The 19,344-nt window shown below is 47.9% G+C and overlaps 1 protein-coding gene across 4 annotated transcripts in view; it reads right to left on the bottom strand.

Annotated features, from left to right (window-relative positions):
• Positions 1–1,369: 1,369 nt before the first annotated feature.
• ARMH4 (armadillo like helical domain containing 4) overlaps positions 1,370–19,344 on the bottom strand; it is a 55,384-nt gene continuing 37,409 nt past the window's right edge. For 2 of the 4 annotated variants that reach the window (XM_023927319.2, XM_086894022.1), the window contains exons 6-8: positions 9,570–9,601; positions 5,641–5,775; positions 1,370–5,449 (exon numbers count right to left, since the gene is read on the bottom strand). In XM_023927319.2, coding sequence (XP_023783087.2) covers positions 5,381–5,449; positions 5,641–5,775; positions 9,570–9,601 — 236 coding nt within the window. In that variant the 3' untranslated portion in view covers positions 1,370–5,380. The remainder of the gene's footprint in view (positions 5,450–5,640; positions 5,776–9,569; positions 9,602–19,344) is intronic. The other 2 variants (XM_086894019.1, XM_086894020.1) reach the window with 1 other exon arrangement.

The following is a 19,344-nucleotide window of genomic DNA, read 5'->3' as shown; positions in this document are numbered from 1 at the left end:
AAAGCTTCTCAGCCTTGGCTGAAGGATGATGTTCAGCAGAGCCTTGATGTCCAGGCAGGAATATTCATGGCCGAGGGGGAGTTGTTCTCTTCTCCCAAGTAACAAGCCATAGGACAAGGGGAAATGACTTGCTGTTGTACCAGGGGAGGTTTAGGTTGGATATTTGGAAAAATTCCTTCCCAACAAGAGTTGTTGAGCACTGGCAGAGCTGCCCAGGCCAGTGGTGGAGTCCCCATCCCTGGAGGGATTTTAAAGCCATGTGGATGTGGCACTTGGGGAGAACATGCAGGGAATGCCTTTGTCTTGTCCTTCCCAAACACATTGATGAAATCTCCCCCCAGCTGGGCTGTCTGTGCTGCTCTGCACAGTCAGTGTCCTGCTCGTGACTGAAACAGGCTGAGCCCTGTGCCAGACTCATCCTTGTGCTGTGCTCAGCCCCAAGGAACCCACACAGGGCAGGAACCCCAGTGATTTCCAGGACATCCAGCTCATCCTCTCCATCAAGCCATATATAAATGCTGAAAATGCAGGACTTCTGCAGCCTCAGAACAGCTCCACACACACTTCTCTTGGTTATTTTTTTTTATTATGGTCTCTCCTCTTCCCCCATTTTCACAAACCCCTGGCTTGGTTGGCAGAGTCAGGGATGTTAGAAGGAGACCAGGTGATGGACAGAGGCTGCAAGACCACAGAGAGTAATTTCCTAAGGAAATAGACCTAGGGGAAAAAAAAAAACCATTGTCATTGTTTATCTTCTTTCAGCAGGTCTTGGTGTTTTTTTTCACTGGAAAAAGCCAGCAGTGCAGCAAACAGCTTCATGAATATACAGATTGTTTTTGGCAACTACCAATTAGCAAAGAATGTGTTCATGCAATCCCCAAGCAGCTATTTCCCTGGGAATTTCTTGTTTTGAACAAGCCATTTTCCATAAGAGAAAATACACACAGTGACAAATAGTTCTTGCTGGCTCTTGTTAGTGGAGGGAGATGGGAGAAGGGCAGCCACACATCCTGTTACTGGGGTGTTGGAAGATATGGGCACAGACAAATCAGAAACAGGATGAAACAGAAAGAAAAAATGTCCTGGTGTGCAGAGATGTCACTGTTGGGGCTCATTCCTGCCACTGCAAACCAAGGTGGGGGTGTTATTCATCCCAGGCTACGGCAAACACCTAATTCCAGGTAAATCCTACCCAAAAAGTGCCAGGCTGAGGTTCCCCACGGCTCCTATGAGCCCTGCAAGCCCAGCCCGAGTCCTTGCACTGACCATGCAGCCTGGAGAGGGAAACACAACACTCAAATCTTCCAAGCACCACTTCACAGCTTCACCTGAGACACTGAATAAACCACAGAGCAGGGAGACGAGGCACTTAAAGTCAGCTATGATGGACAGCTTTTTATTTCCCAATGATTTCATTTAACAAAGTGCTACATTCCATAGTTACAGGATGAGGAGTTGTTCCTGTCCAAAATAGAAAACCACAAGGAAGCACGAGGACTGCTCACAGCACTCTGTGGAAGCAGTGCAGTCCAGAGAAGCCTCAGCAGGGTGAACATCTGGCCTCAGAGACACCTTTAGGAATCAGCAGCTGTGTGGTGCAGGTGCATTCCATCGGGGCAAGAGCTGCCAGGCTTCTGTCAGAAGTGGGGCTGGAGATGCCAAAGCTGTTGTGCAGTGCCTACAATGAAGTTCTGCCTTGTGCTAGCAGGAAAATGCAAAAGGGAGGTGAGTGGCTTGTCCTGTGTGGAGTCCAGGGGTTGTTATTGCTGCAGTGACATTGCCATGCCAATGTCACCACGCTCAGCACTCAGGGACTTGCAGTTCACCCAGCACAGAGGATGAGGAGGGCCCTTCTTGGCTGCTTTCCTTGCCCTGCCTCTTCCAAAAGAATCTGCTGGCTTGGCAAGGCAGAGGGAAAGATTAAATCAGCAGTGTTAGGCCACTGGAGCTCCAGGTCCCACCTGAACCCCTGCCCCCTCCCTGCTGCTATCTGATCTTTTCAAGGGAATGAATCAAACTCCAGGAGCTGTGCAGAGAATATTTTTAAGAGTTCAATCCAAAGTCTATTGGCCTTGAATGAGAAGGGAAGGGGCTGAGTGATGCTTGTGCTTTAAGGACCTGCAGACACTGCACTGATGCCAAGGGCACTGCAGGAAACCTGTCTGAGCTCCAAAGGCTCCCACAAGCTTCCCTCGAGCCAAGGCTGGTTCTGACTGTCCACCTTGCTTCCACGTTAAGCTGAAGACATAGGGAGCCTCCAGGGCTGACCAAAACCAGCTATTCCACAGAAACCTCCCCTCCAAATGGCCATCAGTTGGCATCTCTGCACTGCTGGGCAGCTCAGGAAGCTGGCAGCAGTGGTCAGGTCCCATCCTTGGGTGAAGGATTTCAGAGCCAGAGTCAGGCCTGGCAGTGCAGAGAGAGCACAAGAAAAACCTTTGGGAAACCCATCTAACTCCTAAACCTGTCTCCAGGGGAGACCAGAGAGCTCACACTGAACTGTGTATGCAACTGGGCCTCCCTTTCTTCTTGACTTCCAGCATCCAAGCCACCCCTGCCATGCTCTCTCTGAGGGAACTCTGGTTCTGAGGACACCAGGGCCCCCCACACATACAGTAAAACCCCACTTTCATCATCCTGACTGGCAGTGTTGCCTTTAATTCCTCAAGTTCATTATGCTAGAGAGGGAGAAGAGAGGCAGGGAAGCTGAGTGCCCCTGGAGAAAGGCAGTGTTTCCCAAACAGGGGATTTATTAGCACAACAAAAGGCCACAGCACCTCCCCACCCGCCTTCCCAGTCCATCAAACTGACAACCCATCCATAAGGATCCTCCTGAGCTGCCTGAGCTGGGCTACTTAAACCAGCAGTCTTCCTCAGCCATCCCTCCTCCTCCTCCTGACTGACCCAGCAGCTCTGTGTTTTATCAGATATTTTATCAGATATCCACTTTGCAATCCCCACCGTGCCTTACCAGGAATAAACTATCAGAGAGCCCAAGGGACAATATTTCCCAATAGTGCAAGACAGCCAGGAATGATCCCCTGGACTGTTAACACCTCCCAGGCACCTCCAAGCCCCAACACTTAGGAATGAGAAGGAAAAGGGGAGAGATCCTGGAGGGAAAACTTCATCTTAACTTGGAGTGACCGCTTACTGTGTGAGAAAGAGGCCTTAATTTTGAATTTAATGGTGTATTGCCAGTCAGTGCCTGTTAAAGATGTGGGGCTGCTTTTAGCAAGGCAAAATCCTCCTGGATGAAGATTCAAGAACAAAAAGGGAGAGATGCACTGTGGAGCCCTGTCTGGGGAAGCTTCTCCTGGAGGAATTAGGGTACAAAGAACCCCTCCAAAATGTTGTCTCCACAACCTGCTCCCCATGCACCCAGCAGGAGGAATGACTGAGGTTCCACACACAGCTGCTGGACTGGAAGACTGAGCATTAGAGCAGCATTTTGAAACCAGGTTGTCCCACCTGTTCTTGTCCAGATGCCCCAGTGGGTGCCACAGGCTCACAGGAGAGTGCCTGGGCTCTGATGAGCAGTGGTTGTTCAGACCATCACATCTGATAATTTAATGTCCAGAGCAGGCCCTGACCCTCTCAAGGGAGATGTCACCTCACGAGGGTCTTCTGAATGTCCTCTCTGCCCTGCAATCCCTCTGACACTCCCACAGGACATCTGCTCACCATCTGACAGGCCTTTCCTCCTTCATAAGGAACAAATCCTGCTCCTGCCCCTCCTCAACCTCTCCTCCCTCCCACTTCTCCCAAGGCTTTGGGATTTAATCTCAGCAGATGTGGGGTCTGCCCTTACTTTTCTGATCGGTTCTCCTCTAGCAAGTCACTGTTCCTTGCAGGAAGGATGATTCCCCACAGAACAGCGATTCCCACCTCAGCAACATGGATGTTTTGCATGTCAGATTGGAGCAATTCCACAGTGGGAAGCAGAGATCAATAGTGCAGCCCTTTTCCTGGCTATTTGGACAGCATTTCTGGGCAAAGCTACATTATTGTCCCCTGCTCAATGGCTGTGACACCTCAAGCACGTCTCCCTCAGTACTCAGGGCTAACAGGGCACCTCCAGAAGCCCCTGCATCCATCTGTGCCATGAATCCACCTTTCTCCCCACAGCCAAGGGTTCCCAGTGTGGTCATCTCACCCCCCACAGCTGACATCTCTCCAGCTCTTCCTGTTTTCCCACTATTAGCCACAAATCCCTCAACAGTGACTGCCACCTGCTCCCCAGCCTTTAGTGCCTTTCTCTGTTCCATGGTCTGGAGACCAGTTGTCCAGGGAATCTGTGGCTCCCTGGAAGTTTTCCAGGCCAGACTGGATGAGGCTTGGAGCAACCTGGTTTAGTGGAAGGTGTCAGAACTGGAACCAGGTCCCTTGAGAGTCCCTTCCAACCCAAACCATCCTGGGAGACAAGACCCATCCAGACTCCCCAAAGCCACTGCAGTTCACGCAGCTGTCAGGGGCTGAAAATGCATTTTCCAGTGGGGTAAAGGGGTACAGAGGCTCCACTCTCATCCCTATGGGAATACAGCCTTGGAAAGAGATGAACCTGGAGCTAGTGCCCTTCCAACAGGAGGCAGAAGCTGGGGAAGTCTCTGACCTGCCTCTTCTCTCACCTCCTTGCACACAAAAGCCAAGAGATCCAGGCAAGACCACCCATCAGTAGGTGAGCGCTGGTATTTATTGTGCTGTAACAGACAGTGCTGGTTGGACATGGACAAGGAATTTCATGGTGGAATAAGGTGCTGAGGCCATTCCTGCGTCTCCAAGCAGCATGGAGCAGAGCTGAAGGAAGAAAGGGGTGACAGTGGGGGCACCCAAGGGCAGAAATGTGCTTCAAACTGTATCAAGAGCCCGGAACACGGGCACTTCTCGGGCAGCCAGGGATACAGTTCAGGCTTACAACTCATTAATTAAGCAGAGCAGCTAATCTTAGCACTAATGAACTCTAGCTCAGGTAATGTAACATTTAAAATGAATTGGACAGAAGTCATTCACAGTAAAGATTTCCATTCCTGGGATGGGTGAGAGCAATTGTTATGATTAGATTACTGCCAGCCAGGACCAAAACAGTACACCAGGGCAAGAGGAAAATAATCATCCACGTGGATCAGCTCCAGCTGTGGCTCTGAATGAGGCGCCGGGGGCGAGTGTGAGATCTCCACTACTGTATCAAAACAAACATCACGGGTGGCACACGTAGAGCATAGCATTGTCATTGTCATTCGGCTGGGGACACCACCCCTGCCCGGGGCGGCCGAGGGAGCAGCGCTGCAGCAGAAAAATCGCTCGTTCTTCGTCTCCCCCTCTCTCCCTCCCTCCCTCCTCTGAAAAGTCACCGGCTCTCCCAAGGACACTGCAGTTCCACTCAAAATTCGTCTTCGGAGCTGTCGGCCAAGAGCATGACTCGGTCCTGCATGCTGTTAAATTCCCTCTGCTGGGGGAGGAAAACAAACATCAGAGAGGTCCACGTGCGAGAAGGAACAGAATGAAGAGAATTCGGATGCCCCCATCCTGTAGCGGAGGCGCCCCGGACACTCCAGCTCAGACAGACCCTGCCCAGGCTGTGTTAGCTTTACAGCCAGAAGGGTTCACAGTTTCCATACCTTTCCCTGGCAGTTTCCATACCTTCCTTTTATGTCTCTTTGAGCCGTTTCTCCTCCGGCGATTCATAATCTTAATGCTGTAGAGCGCTCCCAGGATGAACAGGGCTCCGGCTATTCCAACTCCCACAGGAACCAGCATCCCCGACATGTATCCTGCCTAAATGGAAAAGAGAGGAGCAGAGCAACACTCCCAAAGCCATCCTTTCAGTCATTTCCACCAGCCAAGGGCTGCAATATATCCCTACTGATCCATCCTGAGGTGATTTCCTCAAAGTTTGTTGGATTTGAGTCCCCATCACCTGCCAGGGATGATTCCTGCTTCCAAGGACTAAGCTTCACTCCAGGAGCCAGCTGGTCACCACCACAACTCAGCTTTTCCTGACAGAAACTGACAGCTGAGACCCTGCAGTGCTTGCCTGCCTTTAGGAGAGGGAACAATTCGGGTGAGTGCTGGGGTGAAGTGTCTCAATAGGGATGCAGGTGTGAAGGAAAAGCCTGGCTGCCAAAGGAAGGTGATCTTGAGCCACTCCAAGGCCTCCTTGGCTTTGTGCTCCAAATCTTTGAGCTAAACACTTTGGCTTTGCATGGGAAGGGGTCCCCTGCATGGCAGCAGGATGATGACACAGAGGGAGGGCACACACACCTTCAGCTGGCCTTAAGGGGAGCACAGAAAAATTAACCAGGCCTAATTCAATCGCTGGGATCTCTGTGTTTGCACTGCCCATTAAAAAAATACAATATAGACAGCATGACAAATCTAAAACTACACATCTAAACACTTTAAATCCTTAGGAAAATATTCCCAAGTGCCTGTTATTTTATATTTTACTGCCTGAAATGAGCATAAGCTTTAAAATGCCAGATTGCTTCAGAATCCTCACCTAATTTGGGCTGGTGGGCTCAGTGCTGCAAGGGAGGCAGGTACAGCCTGCTCCCCCCTCTGCAGCTCTGCCTCTCCTCACTCTGCACCAGAATCCTCTGCTGTGCCACTACAGCTTCACCCTTTGCCTGCTACACCCCCCAGAAGAGATTTTACACCTGCCAAGGGACACAGGCACCAGTGCTGGACCATCAGACAGCTCCTAGCGAGCCTCAGCCCTTTACTTACAACCACTTGTCTTCATCTGTGCCTTTAAAATACAACATAGCACACACACCACTATTACCTCTCTTCCATAACCCACTGACTGGGAGGAAATAAAAGAGCTATTCAGGTGCAGTACCCTGCCTTTGTACACTTACCTGGAGAATGAAAATATCTGCTTTCATCTGGGGCAGGCACAATGCCAAGGAGGGCTGTTCTGCTCCCCCAAGATCCTACTCAGTGCTTTTTGCATAGTAACAGCCTCGTGTCTGGCTCCCAGAGCTTGAGGGATCTTAAACTGCATTCCCATGCATTCCCATTCCCTGAACACCCTCCCAGAAAACCAACCCCTGTTCAGCTCAGGTGCTGGGAAGGGGCTGCATCCCTGAGCCCAGCTCCTGAAAAAAGAGGTTAGTGAGGACACAGCTGAAGGCTGTGTCTCCATGAGGCAATTAAGATGCCTTAATTGGGTGACCTAATTAGTGCAGCATGAGGTTTTCTATTTCTGGAACTTTGCTGCGGGCATGGGCAGTGAGGGGAGGCTGCAAATGGCTTTTAGCTGCTGCCCAGTTGAGTTTCCATATCAGAAATCACAATGAGCTCCTCAGCCTGTCTGTGAGCCTTTATCACGCCTGACCAGCCCATGGCCTTTGACAGGTTCCCCCCAGCCCCCAGATCAATGTTTTATACCCCAAAACCCTGTGATGTGATGCAAACCCAGCCCTTCTGTGTCTTGCAGCCCAATTTCTGAAAGCTTCTGCACTTTCTTGATAGAAAACCCCATTTCACAGGCCAAAGCTACATTTTTACCCCTTTATGGGGAAGATTTCGATTCTTCAGGGATGCTTTAAATACACCCAAATCCATGGTTGTGACCTTCCTGGCCCTGCTGGGCTTTGAGATAACACCATGAGAACTTCAGAGGAACTTCATGTCCATTATTTGCCACACCAAATGCAGCATTTGCACAGACTGCAGGAGACCAGACATGAATCTGACCCCAACCCACAGTCCTGGTCCCACAGCCCCCACACCTGAGGGACAGGGAAGGACATATCTCTCAGATATGGGCTGGAATCCTCTTCTGGATGGAGGGCTGATAAAACAGAGGACAGAGGCAAATGAGAGGGGCAAAAAAGACTGGTGCTGATAAACTCAACTAGGAAGAGGAGGGAATGGGGTGAACAGGCTCATTTGCAAGTGATTCACTACACCAGCAACTGGTTGGGAGTGGGAGTGTTTTTTGCTGGGCTTTTCTAAGGAAGAATGTGAGCCAGGTGAAAGCTTTGCTGTTCCCCAAGGGAGGGAGGTGGCTCAGGAGTCTTTCCCTGAAGTGGACACCAGTGGATCCTCAGATACACCAGTGCTTGTGCTGGGCACTGCCACACCAGGGTCTGCCTGCACGAGTTCAGACTCTCCAGAGCTCTGCTGGAGACAGGAACATGCAGCCCCTCTGCCACAGGGAAGGGCAGAGGTGGCCAACAAGGTGACAAGAGGAAAGATGTGAGAGCTACAGCTTCAGTGAGAAGACACCGATGTCCCCAAGCTCGTGCTGTGCCATGTGTTGGCATGAGCAGGTGACCTGTGCATGCTGCAGTCCCTGCAGGCACACAGCCAGCCTCTGGCTGCTCTTTACCTTCACTGGGAAAACCATTCTCTGTCCTTTCAGCATCTGCTCTGGATGAATCCCAGGCCAAGGAGCTCTGCTGTGAGCAGAGCTCGCTCTAGACTTGCCTCCCTCCTAGTGTAGGCAGAAAGGCAACTCAACAAGGGCTGGGCAGAACCTGCCTTAAACCCTCCCACTCCCCAGCATTAGGAAACAGACACCCAGACCCTGTTTCTCTGCTCTGACTTGATGGTGAAAGTGCTGCTGAAATTTGGTGTGGACCATGTGGGAAGGCTGGGCTGGTTGGGTGAGTTTGCCCAAGCTCAGAGTTGTGTTTTCAGAGATCACTCTCCCTCCTTGGGATGGTTTTTGTTTCTACTGGCTCTGATCCTGTTCAAGAATTCCCAAGGCCTGTTGAGTCACGAAATGTTCTTGCTGTCACCTCATTTCCAGCTTCATGGCTCTGCTGTCAGCAGCACAACACTTGGAAGGCTTCACAACCATTTTGAAATGTCAATATTTGCTCCTGGGCAGCAGAGCTTAAAAAGCCATCACTGCCTGTGGCTGGCACAGCTCTTGATCCCATGGACCAGCCTCCTGTGATGGCAGGGAGGAATGATCAGGGTCTGTTACCTTGCCAGTTTTACTGTGTTTGATCATTGTCCTTCCAGGGATTTGCAGCACGTGGAGGTAGGAAAGGCCTGATCCAGAGGCTCTGGCAAGGCATGCAGCCTCTCACCAGAGAGCAGCACCAGACCCTCCTGATTTGGATCCAGAACTGAGCTTAGCACTTAGGGAAAAGGGGTGGAATGAAATTCTTTACCCTGGAAACATTCCAGGTCAGGTTGGACAGGGTCCTAAGCAACCTGATCCTGATCTGGTGGAAGATCCCTGCTCAGTGCAGAGGGGTTGGGCTAGATGGACTTCCAAAAGTCCTTTCCATCCAAAACTATTCTATGGTAAAGTAAGGGGAAGTAAAAGAAAGTAACTCAAGTTATCTGACAAGGTCATTTTCTGGTGCAGAGAAATCAATCAAACACTTCTGTCCCTCCTGCCCTTAGTTACAACCCATCAGGGATTTATTGTGGATTCACACCACTCTATACCAGCAGCATCTGGTTCATTTGCCTCCCAGAGAAAATTTTAAGCCCTTTCTCAACTGTCTGTGTAGAGATAAAGAAGTGCACTGACAAGAACTTATTTATTCCTGCAAGTAAAAGTGGCTTTGCTTTGAAAGGAACTGAAACTCTCAGCCTCCTACCTTATCTTTCAGCTTCTCCATCCAGCTTCTCACTGAAAAATAAGGAAAAATAAAAGCTGTAATCATGTTACTTCTATTAATTAGTAACGAACAATAGTGGTAACATTAAAATAGACAGCAATTAAATTGACAAGCTGGTAAGGCTGAACCTCAGATTTCCTCTTTTCTCATTCATGAGAAAAGCAAATGCAGCAAATCAATGCAAGAAACTCTTGGAGTGAGTTGGCAGGCAAGTAGCTCACCTTTGCCTTAGCAATTCACATCTTCAGAGTGATTGAAAAAGGAAGATAAAAACCAGTATTTCATGGTTTGGGTTTCTGACCATCACTTCTCATACACACACTGGGGCGTGTGACCAGGAGAAAACCTCACAGTGCAGTTATCCCCTCCTCTGTGTGGATATTCTTCCCTGTACTTTGTGTAGCTTGTAATGATGGCTAAAAATCTATTATTCACTGCCTTTTATTCCCCTCCTTTTCTGGAAAAGCCACTGCCTGCTCTGGGAAGCCTCCAGAGGGCTGGGATAGCACTGGAGGTGCTAAATCACTAAACCAAGCAAATTTATACCGCCAGCAGTGCGACTTTCTTCTCCTAACAGTTAAATAAGTCCTGTGAAATATGACAGCTGAGAATTAAAATTCTGTAATGTGCTTTGGGATGAAATATTCACTGATCTCAAAGAGCTGCTAAGGCTCAGCAGTGGGTGCAGGAGTCACTGACACCACAGGGCACCAGGGTGTCAAGGGCAGAACACCCACAGGGATCCACCAGGATTTTTAACAATTTCATGCTCAGAGGTAAGAAGCAATAAACAGTTAAATGTTGGGGGTTTTTTAGGGCTCAGCAACTGTGTTTTTTCAAGGATTCCCATCTCTCCAGGAGGACAGTGCTAAAGGCACAGGGGATTCTTGGATGCAGCAATGTCATTCTGAGGGATATTTCTTCCAGGGTGCATTAAATCCCAAATGTAACACACAGTTTATGGATTTAGACCTGATTTCCAAGCCTGCTTTGTTATAAAATGTCCCTTCAAAGCTTGAATTAGCAATATCAGTGCCTGCACGTGCACCTGCAGCACTCAGAGCGCCCTTCTGAAAGGAGCCTTGTGGAGGGGAAACGGGAAGGCCAGCAGCAAATGGCTATTTCATGTCTCAGATAGAACAATTATTATAAATAAATAAAATATCAAATGGCTATTTTGTGCCTCAGAACAATAGATATAAATAAATAAAATAGCAAATTCCTATTTTATGTCTCAGATAGAACACAAGTTCAAAGAGATCTGAATAGTCCCTTTGAAGTGTTAGCAACACAACACCTTCCAAACAGAAGGAACCCAAATTGGCTGAAGGTGAACACGTGTGGAAGAGGCACAGGTGCACTTATCTCTGATGGAGAGCTGAGAAAAAAGATGAATTATCCAGGAGAGGGACACACAGAGCACTAGAAGAGGACAAGAGGTCTTGTTTTATCAGCTCTTCCCACCATTAGTCCTGGCCTGCATAGGCTAAGCTATGAAAAACTCAATTTATAAAGGTGCCACCACAATCCTCCTCTGCCAGCCCAAGCCTGCATGGCCTGGATGTCGCTCCCAGCAGAATCCCAGAGAGGAAGGAAACCCACGGCTGCCCTGGGCTGGGTTTGCAGGTGTGACAGTGCCAGGAGGAGGTGACAGTGGCTCAGCCACAGAGCTGCAGACCCAGGGCTGGGGGACACCTGCAGTGTGTGCCCAAGCTCCAGCTGAGCACAAAGCCTATTTTTACATCTTTCCCAACAATTATATGGGATCAGTGATCTCATCAATAGCCGACCCACTTTCCTGCAGCTGAACAACGGCAGCAATTAACTCCGGAGTATTTCTGCCGAGGCAGAGGCAGGGGCTGAGCTAAGAATATCCCATCACCTATTTTTAATGAACACAGATTCTGGCTTTGCTCCCCTCTGCTCCACAGAACAGCAGCAGCACGCCTGCTGGGGCCCACCAGCTCAGGAGTACAAATCTTTATTTGCTATTACACATTTGTTTGCCATCAAACACAGCCTTGTTTTCAGGCGTGCAGAACACGTCAGGTGCCTCTGGGAATCAACCCAGGCCACGGGAAAAACAAGCCAAGGTGATTTCTCCCTGACTAGGCGCCTCTCCAGGGGATGCTCTAATACAGCCACAGCCTCTGATCTCTGCTAGAGGAAGACAGTGGCCCCACATTAATGAGATTCAGGCAGCAGGAGGTCAGAAACCCTTCAAGGTCCTGGCAGGGCTGCATCAGAAAGGAGCAGAGAGCATGGAGCTGTCACAGCCAAGGTCCCAGACCTGTCAGGCTGGGGCCAGGACAAGTCAAGGAGCACTGGATTACCATGAATTACAAGCACTTCTCACTTCTCACCAATGCACAACACTGTTCTAACACCTGGGAGGAAATCACAAGCCACCATGTCACCAAAACCGAGCTGCTCCAGTGATTTACCCATCTGAGGACACCACGTGTGTGTGGGGGCAGGAGACAGAGCATCATTTCAAGGTAGAATTGATAGCTATGCTAAACAGCTACCACCAATTAACTCTGGGCTTCAGACTCTAATTATGCAACAGAATCCATAATTAATATTCTGGCTTGGTCTTGGGAGAGGAACATTATGGCTGGCACCTTCCCATGAAAATGCAGCACTCTCCAAGAACACCAGGTGACTTGCCAATGAGGCCAAGCAAATAATTAGTAAAAAATACTCTAGCCCATGTATTTTTCATCATCCCCTTTATTCCTCCTTTCTCTGATCGCTGAATGTCCTGAAGAAATTGCAAGAATCTCTGGGTGTGAATTAGTAACAAGTGTCTGCAGTGCTGGCTCATCTTCCACGGCACTTTCAGGATGGTGACTGGTCCAAACTCTGCCTCAGCTTAGTTTTGATCCCTTGGTTTCATGGGGAGCTAAGTAAGATGAGTGTGGAGCACTTCTGCAAATTACATACATAATCTGACATTCCCTCAGTGATTTATATAATGTCTGCATCTCTGCAAATTAATTTTAAATAACATATAGCTTAGGGTTAAGCCAGTCAGGAGCACAGAGGAGGAGCATGGTCCTCTGGCATCGGCCTCAGAGCAGCCCAGGATGAATTCAGACAGTTACAGATGCAATGTGCTATTTTTAGTCAGTTTTACCCAGCTTTCCCCTTCAAAATGTACAGCTATTCAGATGCTCTGGTGCCAGCTAAAGAAATGAGGCTCATTTGCAGAGCTAAGCAACAGCCTGTGGTCCTTTCTGGAGGGACCTGGCCCAAAGGGACAGTCACAATTCCCTGTGAGCAAAACCCTTTGGGAAGTTCAGGTTTTGGCAGATGCAGGTGGGAGACTCAGGAGGGGACAGCAGTGGGAATATGGCACTGGATGTCCCAAAATCAGAAGGTGCTCTGAGGTCTCCCCAGAGCCTTCTCTTCTCCAGGCTGAATGCTCCCATCTCTCCCAGCCTGTCTTCAGCCCTCAGAGCATCTTTGTGGTCTCCTCTGGACTCAGCTGGGTCCAGACCCTTTTTATCCTGAGGCCTTGGCTCCTGCTCTCCCTCCCTGCTGCTGTTCCAAGGATTGTCCATCTTCAGACGAGTTCCTTTTCATTATCCAGGTCTCCTGTGCCCCCTCTGTCCTGGCAGCTGCAGGGGACTGGGTGCCAGAGCCTAGCTCTGCCTTTCAGCCTCACCACAAGGCTCCATCTCATCTCTCACCAAAGGCTTTTCCCTCTCCACCCTCCTCTGAAATCAGGAGCTCAAGTCCTCAGGGCCTCTTGCTTTGCCAACTTTTAGTAATCCTAATTGCTTAATTATCCACTCCAATGCAATGATAAAGCTGCTTAATAATTCTGTTCGCTTCTCATTCATTCTCTCCCTTCCCAGATAAGAAAATGCAAAGACTTCTGGTGGAGATTTCAATCAATAATTCATGCCCTACTGCCATCAGTTGTGCCTCCCCCTCCCCTCTTGGATGGCCTGCTGCTTTGTCTTGTCACTTTGGTTTCATCTAATCAGCTTGTTTTAATCATATCCTCCTTTTTAATCATCAGTTAAAGCAATTCTGTTTTTCCATGGCACATTATCACTCATCCCTGCAGATGTTGCCTGGTTTTCAAATCCAGCACTTACAGCTTCATTCCAGAACTCCATCTTGCTACTGATGAAGGTTCATCCATCACTTTTCCTTTTAATAACTCTCCACCACGACCCCCAGGTGAAAATGTGGCACTGCCAGGGATGGGGGATCCTCAGCTTCTCCGGACAACCTGTGCCAGGGCCTCACCACCCTCACAGTCAAGGATTTTTTCCTAATATCTAATCCAAACCTGCACTCTTTCAGCAAAGGAGAGCTGGTTAAAGTGTAAAAAATAAGGAAAAGATTGATTACTTTCAATCAGTCTGTATATACCAAGCAACCTGCACTGCTCCATTATGGATTTCATCCCTTTCTCTTACAGCTTGAACTTTTTTCCCAAATGAGACTTGTGAGAACAATTTTGCAGAAATGCTTCGTGCTTCATCTGCTCAGCTCTGACAACTTAATGGCACAAGGGTGCATCAGCTCCTTTCCCTTAAAAAAGCACAATTTTCAATTTACTTACTAGCACAAATAAATAATAAAGAAAATGGCATCTGGCTGGAAGGCAGCATATTTTTAATTCCAGAACAACTACACCTACCTGATGGGAATGTTGATTCATGAACTGCTCAACTCGAGAAGACTTGAACAGCTGGATAATCAAACAAATGTCAAACTGACAATTACCATTCATGTTTTCAGATAAAAACTTTGCTTGGGTGAGCTTTGAATTAACCCAGTGACCTTTAATAGCAACCATGGCACTGTCTGGTCCCTGAACTGCTCCATTTCACTCTTCTCCCTGCCTGTCCAAGCCTGGTTGCAACCCAAGACTGCCACAAATCTCTTGGAAAAGAAATGGAGATGGGGAGACAACTCACCACACTCACCCAGAAAGCAGGACCTAAAATGGGCTTGTCAACTCCTTCCCTGACCTTACCAACCCTTTTGACACTCTGTTCCCTGTGGCATTAGGTCTGGTTCTTCCTTTTCCTTTTCCCTTGCATTTTTTAAGCTGTTTTCCACTTTTTCTGTCCACAGTGAGCAGCCCCTTGCTTAAGCTGGCAAAAGCACTGCCCTTGTGCCTTGGCATTTCTCTGTGAACTCAGCTCTTCTGTGGGGCCTTCAGAACACATATTGACATCTACACACTATTTGTTTCTCCCTCAATTGCCCCAGACAGGCACAAGATGTTAAAACCAAGCCAAGGTACAAAACCTCCCATTATCCTAAAAGGCATCCGCAGGACGCTGCTGAGAACTGGCTGTCACAATTTGTTGTATGATTAAATATTTACTGGATCACACTGCACTCAAAAGCTGTGTCTGCTCTGGGAGAGGAAATGCAAACTTTGTTTATGGAAATGGCAATTTCCATGCTGGAGCACACGTGGGATCAGCTTCTCCCTCCCTCTGCCCTGGCACAGCTCCTGGAGCAACACAGGAGTCACCAGCAGAGAGAATCCACCCTGCCTCAGCTCATGGGGTTCTCCTCTGCTGAAAATGTCCAGATTCACCAGTTTTCAGAGAATCACAGCCTGGGCTGGGTTAAAGGGAACTTAAAACCTATCTGGTTCCAAGCCCCTGCCATGAGCAGGGACAGATTCCCCCATCCCAGGCTGTGCCAAACCCCTCCAACCTGGCCTTGGGCACTGCCAGGGATCCAGGGGCAGCCACAGCTTCTCTGAGTACCCTGTGCCAGGGCCTCACCATTCTCACAGCTATGAATTCCTTCCCAATATCCCATCTAACCCTGCCCTCTGACTGTTTGAAGCCATTCCCTCCTGTCCTGTCACTTCATGCCCATGTCTGAAGTCCTTCTCCATCTCTCCTGGAGCCCCTGGAGGCCCTGGAAGGGGCTCTAAGGTCCCCCTGGAGGCTCCTCATCAAAGCTGTATCCTGCTGAAGATGAAAAATATGAGCCTTGACTTTGCAGCTTTAATAAGCTTTTTAAGGTGGCATCTCTGTGCTATTTACCTACCACTATCCAAACAGAACTACCTAGAAGCAGCAGCTGAAGAGCCAAATTCTATTACAGAATGCTTTCCAGGCTTTTCCAGTGCTTTTTCCAAATCCCTGATAAACCTCTTATCAGAGTTTTTCTGATCCCTGCACTCTCAATTCTAAAATTTTGCTGTACAAATATTTTTTTCTCAGATGTCTCCAATAAAAAAATTATTAATGGTTTATTCTTCCCATTATTTATCCACTGGAGCAGGTGGACTTCTTCAGCCAAAGTGTTTTTTAAAAAGTCTGGGACAAGCACGGTGGAATAATCTTGGTCTAAACAGTTACAATTTGGTAAAGTTATCAAGAAGTACAATACAACAGACTATAAATCCAACAGATTTAATGGCTCTGCCGATTTACAGGGTGATGCCTTGAGGGGAAACATTTCCTTCCCCAGCAAGTGCAGCCAAGGCCAGGCTGGATGGGGCTTGGGGCAACCTGGGCTAGTGGAAGGTGTCCCCGCCCACCCTGCAGAGGTGTGAACAGAGAGGGTCTTCGAGGTCACTTCCAGTCCCAACTCTTCTGTGATTCCATGATTCCCTACTGGATGATTTTTTGGAGCAGCTTTGAGGCCACTGTGATCCTCAGTTTGTCACCTCCCAATTTACAGCAGCCAAGGATGCTGCCCTGGAAGAGAAATCCTTCCTTGCTCCTGCCAGCAGGCTCCATGGTAAATATAAATATAAATATAAATATAAATATAAATATAAATATAAATATAAATATAAATATAAATATAAATATAAATATAAATATAAATATAAATATAAATAGTTAGGGTTATAAATATGTTTATAGTTATAGTTATATTTACAGTTATAGTTATAGTTTAAAAAATTTATTATATATATTATAACCTCCATTTGGAGGTTCTCTCCCAAATTTGCCCTAAACTAGGACAAATACAATATATATTCTATATAATATATATAATATAATATAATATAATATAATATAATATAATATAATATAATATAATATAATATAATATAATATAATATAAATGTATTTATTTTAAAATATTTTATATTTATTAAAAAGCACAAGATGGAATTTGGTCCTGTGCTACCTTATAATGCCCATTTTTCACCAAGCCTATTTTTTGCTCCATAGCCCAACAGCCCCTCCCAGAATAGATTTTTTGCAAATTAAAACTAAATGTCAGGTCTCAGTGACGGGAGGAGTGGAAAAGGTGGAGATGCTGCAGGTGGAGAGCACCTCATGGATCCCTCTGCTCCAACAGCATCTCACAGCAGCAAAACGGTGGTGGCTGTAATTTGATTAAATACCTTCCAAATCTCCAGCTGAAGCCACGTGACACTCCCCTGTACTGAGAGGAGAGGGCATTTCTCACTCAGCCCTCTCCAAATGCAAACCAGAGAGATCTTCCTGCCCTCCTGACAGAGCCCACGGCCTTATCTACTTTAAAGGATCAGCAGCTATGCTGCAAAATTTCTTTTTGTGCTTCAGTTTATGTCTGATACTAATCAGGATTGGAAAAGAATCTTGGTTTGCTTTTTTCCTTCCATAAAGAACAAAAGTAGTTTTCAAAATCCTATTTCCTGGAGACACTATGAAGGATTTGCCAGCAGCAAGGGCTGAAATAGGGGATTTTCTATTTTTGTGTTTAAGAAAAAGATTTTATTTTTCTTATTTCAAGTTTTGGCCTTTATTTCCTCTGTCAAGATGCAGCACTCCCCATGAAATGACATAAAGATCAATAAAGGACTAAATGGCTGGAAACAAAAATGATGGAGTTGACCTTTGAAGGAAAAAACAGGTATTAGACTGTGTTTTCAGCAAACAATTATTCCAGTAATTAAACCACAAAGCCCTGAGCATCGATTAGATGCTAAAAATAAAGTCTGATTATCACAGAGACTCATTTTCCTGCAAATACTTGGGAAGAGCAGCATTATCCAGTGTTAGTCCCAAAAGGAAAATGAACTTGCTTATGTTTGCTAACAGGACAAGTTTTATCCCACATTCCCCCTGCATCCAGAACTGAGCATCAATTCCCACTGTGATTCGATTTTCTTGTGATCAAACACCAAATGGGGCCTTAAAGTTCCTGACAGCTGTCCCTGACTTCTTGTATAACTATGGGCAAGTAAATTGATCTCTTACTCCATTTTGCATCCTTGCTGTGGGAATATTAACGATACAATAGATCATGGCTTAGTTGGTCACTTGTGTTTCTTTTCCTTATGTCACAGCCTCTTCCTTCATAGTTTAATAGCCCCTACTGTAACACCTCCATCTGTGTGGGATGTTCTGAGAGCTAAGACAGTACAAATACTAAATCACAGTAGAAGGAGATTTTTGGGGAACAAATGTTCTTTAGGATGCCATTATTTAAAGCATCCTGTTCCAACCCCCTGCCATGGACACCCTCCACTTTCCCAGGTGGCTCCAAGACCCATCCAGTCTGGCCATGGACACTTCCAGGGATCCAGGGGCAGCCACAGCTCCTCCAGGCACCCAGGACCTCCCCATCCACACAGGGGAGAATTTCTTCCAAATATCCCATCTAACCCTGTCCTCTGGCAGTTCTGCCAAAACTATTCCCAGCTTCTTTAAACATTCCAGGTACACCTATGGGAATGGGCCCTCAGAAAATGACAGAGGTAGAAGGGAATGAGCAAAGGGCAAAAGAAACCAAGTGAGGAGAGAACATGGACACAGCAGGATCTCAGGAGCTGCACAGTGATTTTAAAGTGGGCTTACACTGCCAGTGATTTATTCCTCTGTCCACAAATGGCTGAGTCAGTGGCAGATTTTATCCCCTAAGATCCCTGGAAAAGTCCAGGAATTCCAGCACTCCTTGGAGGGCAGGAAGGTCACAGGAGAGCCAGGTACCTGCAGGCTGCTGCTGAGGCTCTGAGCTCCAGGAAACGCTCCGTGCCTGGAAGCCAGGCAGACAGGGAGGTGACGGCACAGGGCACGGAGCCAAAGTGCTGGGAATGAGAATTCCCTGGCAGCAATGCTCCTGGAAGGAACAGTGCCACCCTGCAGCACGGGCACGGGCCCTGGCACGGCCCTGAGGCCATCGTTTAAGAGCAGGCCCCAGCAGAAGCCAAGCACCAGGATCTGATGCATCAGGAAGTGTTCCTACAGCACTGGCTGAAATGAAACATCAATCAGACATCCTTCTTGTCCTTCCAGGCTGCTTGGTGCCTACAGGAATCATCCCTCCACAGGCACCAGGGTGATGGATCCATTCCCAGGAGAAAACAGCCCCTCCAGGGGACACGTGCTCACTCCCTGCTGCTGGCAGGCCCCCCACAGAATCTGGCAGCTGCCTTAAAATGATTTCCCAGGGGAAAAGGCTCAGGGGAATATTCTGAGGTGCTTTTGGAGCCACCTCTCAGGCAAAGGCTTTGGCCTCACTGTATGCTGTGCCCAACACTGGCAGCAGCCTGGTGCCAGAGGAGCAGAGGGCCTGGGATGGGATGAAAGCCAGCAGGACAATCCTCATATTTTGTCACTGTGACATCCTGCAGCCCTTTCCTGACTGGGGACTGCCATCTCCATGGGACATTACACTCTCTGGGCTCGTGTCACAACGAGGCCTTTGTGGAGGAAGCTCACACAGATGTGGGCTCATCCCAAGCCTATGGTGTGGGGTCAGGTCAGTGATGCTGCACAGCCTCCCATGGTCAGAAGCCTCAGCACTCTGATTTATG

This window comes from Cyanistes caeruleus, chromosome 6, assembly GCF_971803275.1.
Source record: "Cyanistes caeruleus chromosome 6, bCyaCae1.hap1.1, whole genome shotgun sequence".
NCBI classification, from domain to species: domain Eukaryota; kingdom Metazoa; phylum Chordata; class Aves; order Passeriformes; family Paridae; genus Cyanistes; species Cyanistes caeruleus.
This window is presented reverse-complemented; position numbering and strand designations above follow the sequence as displayed.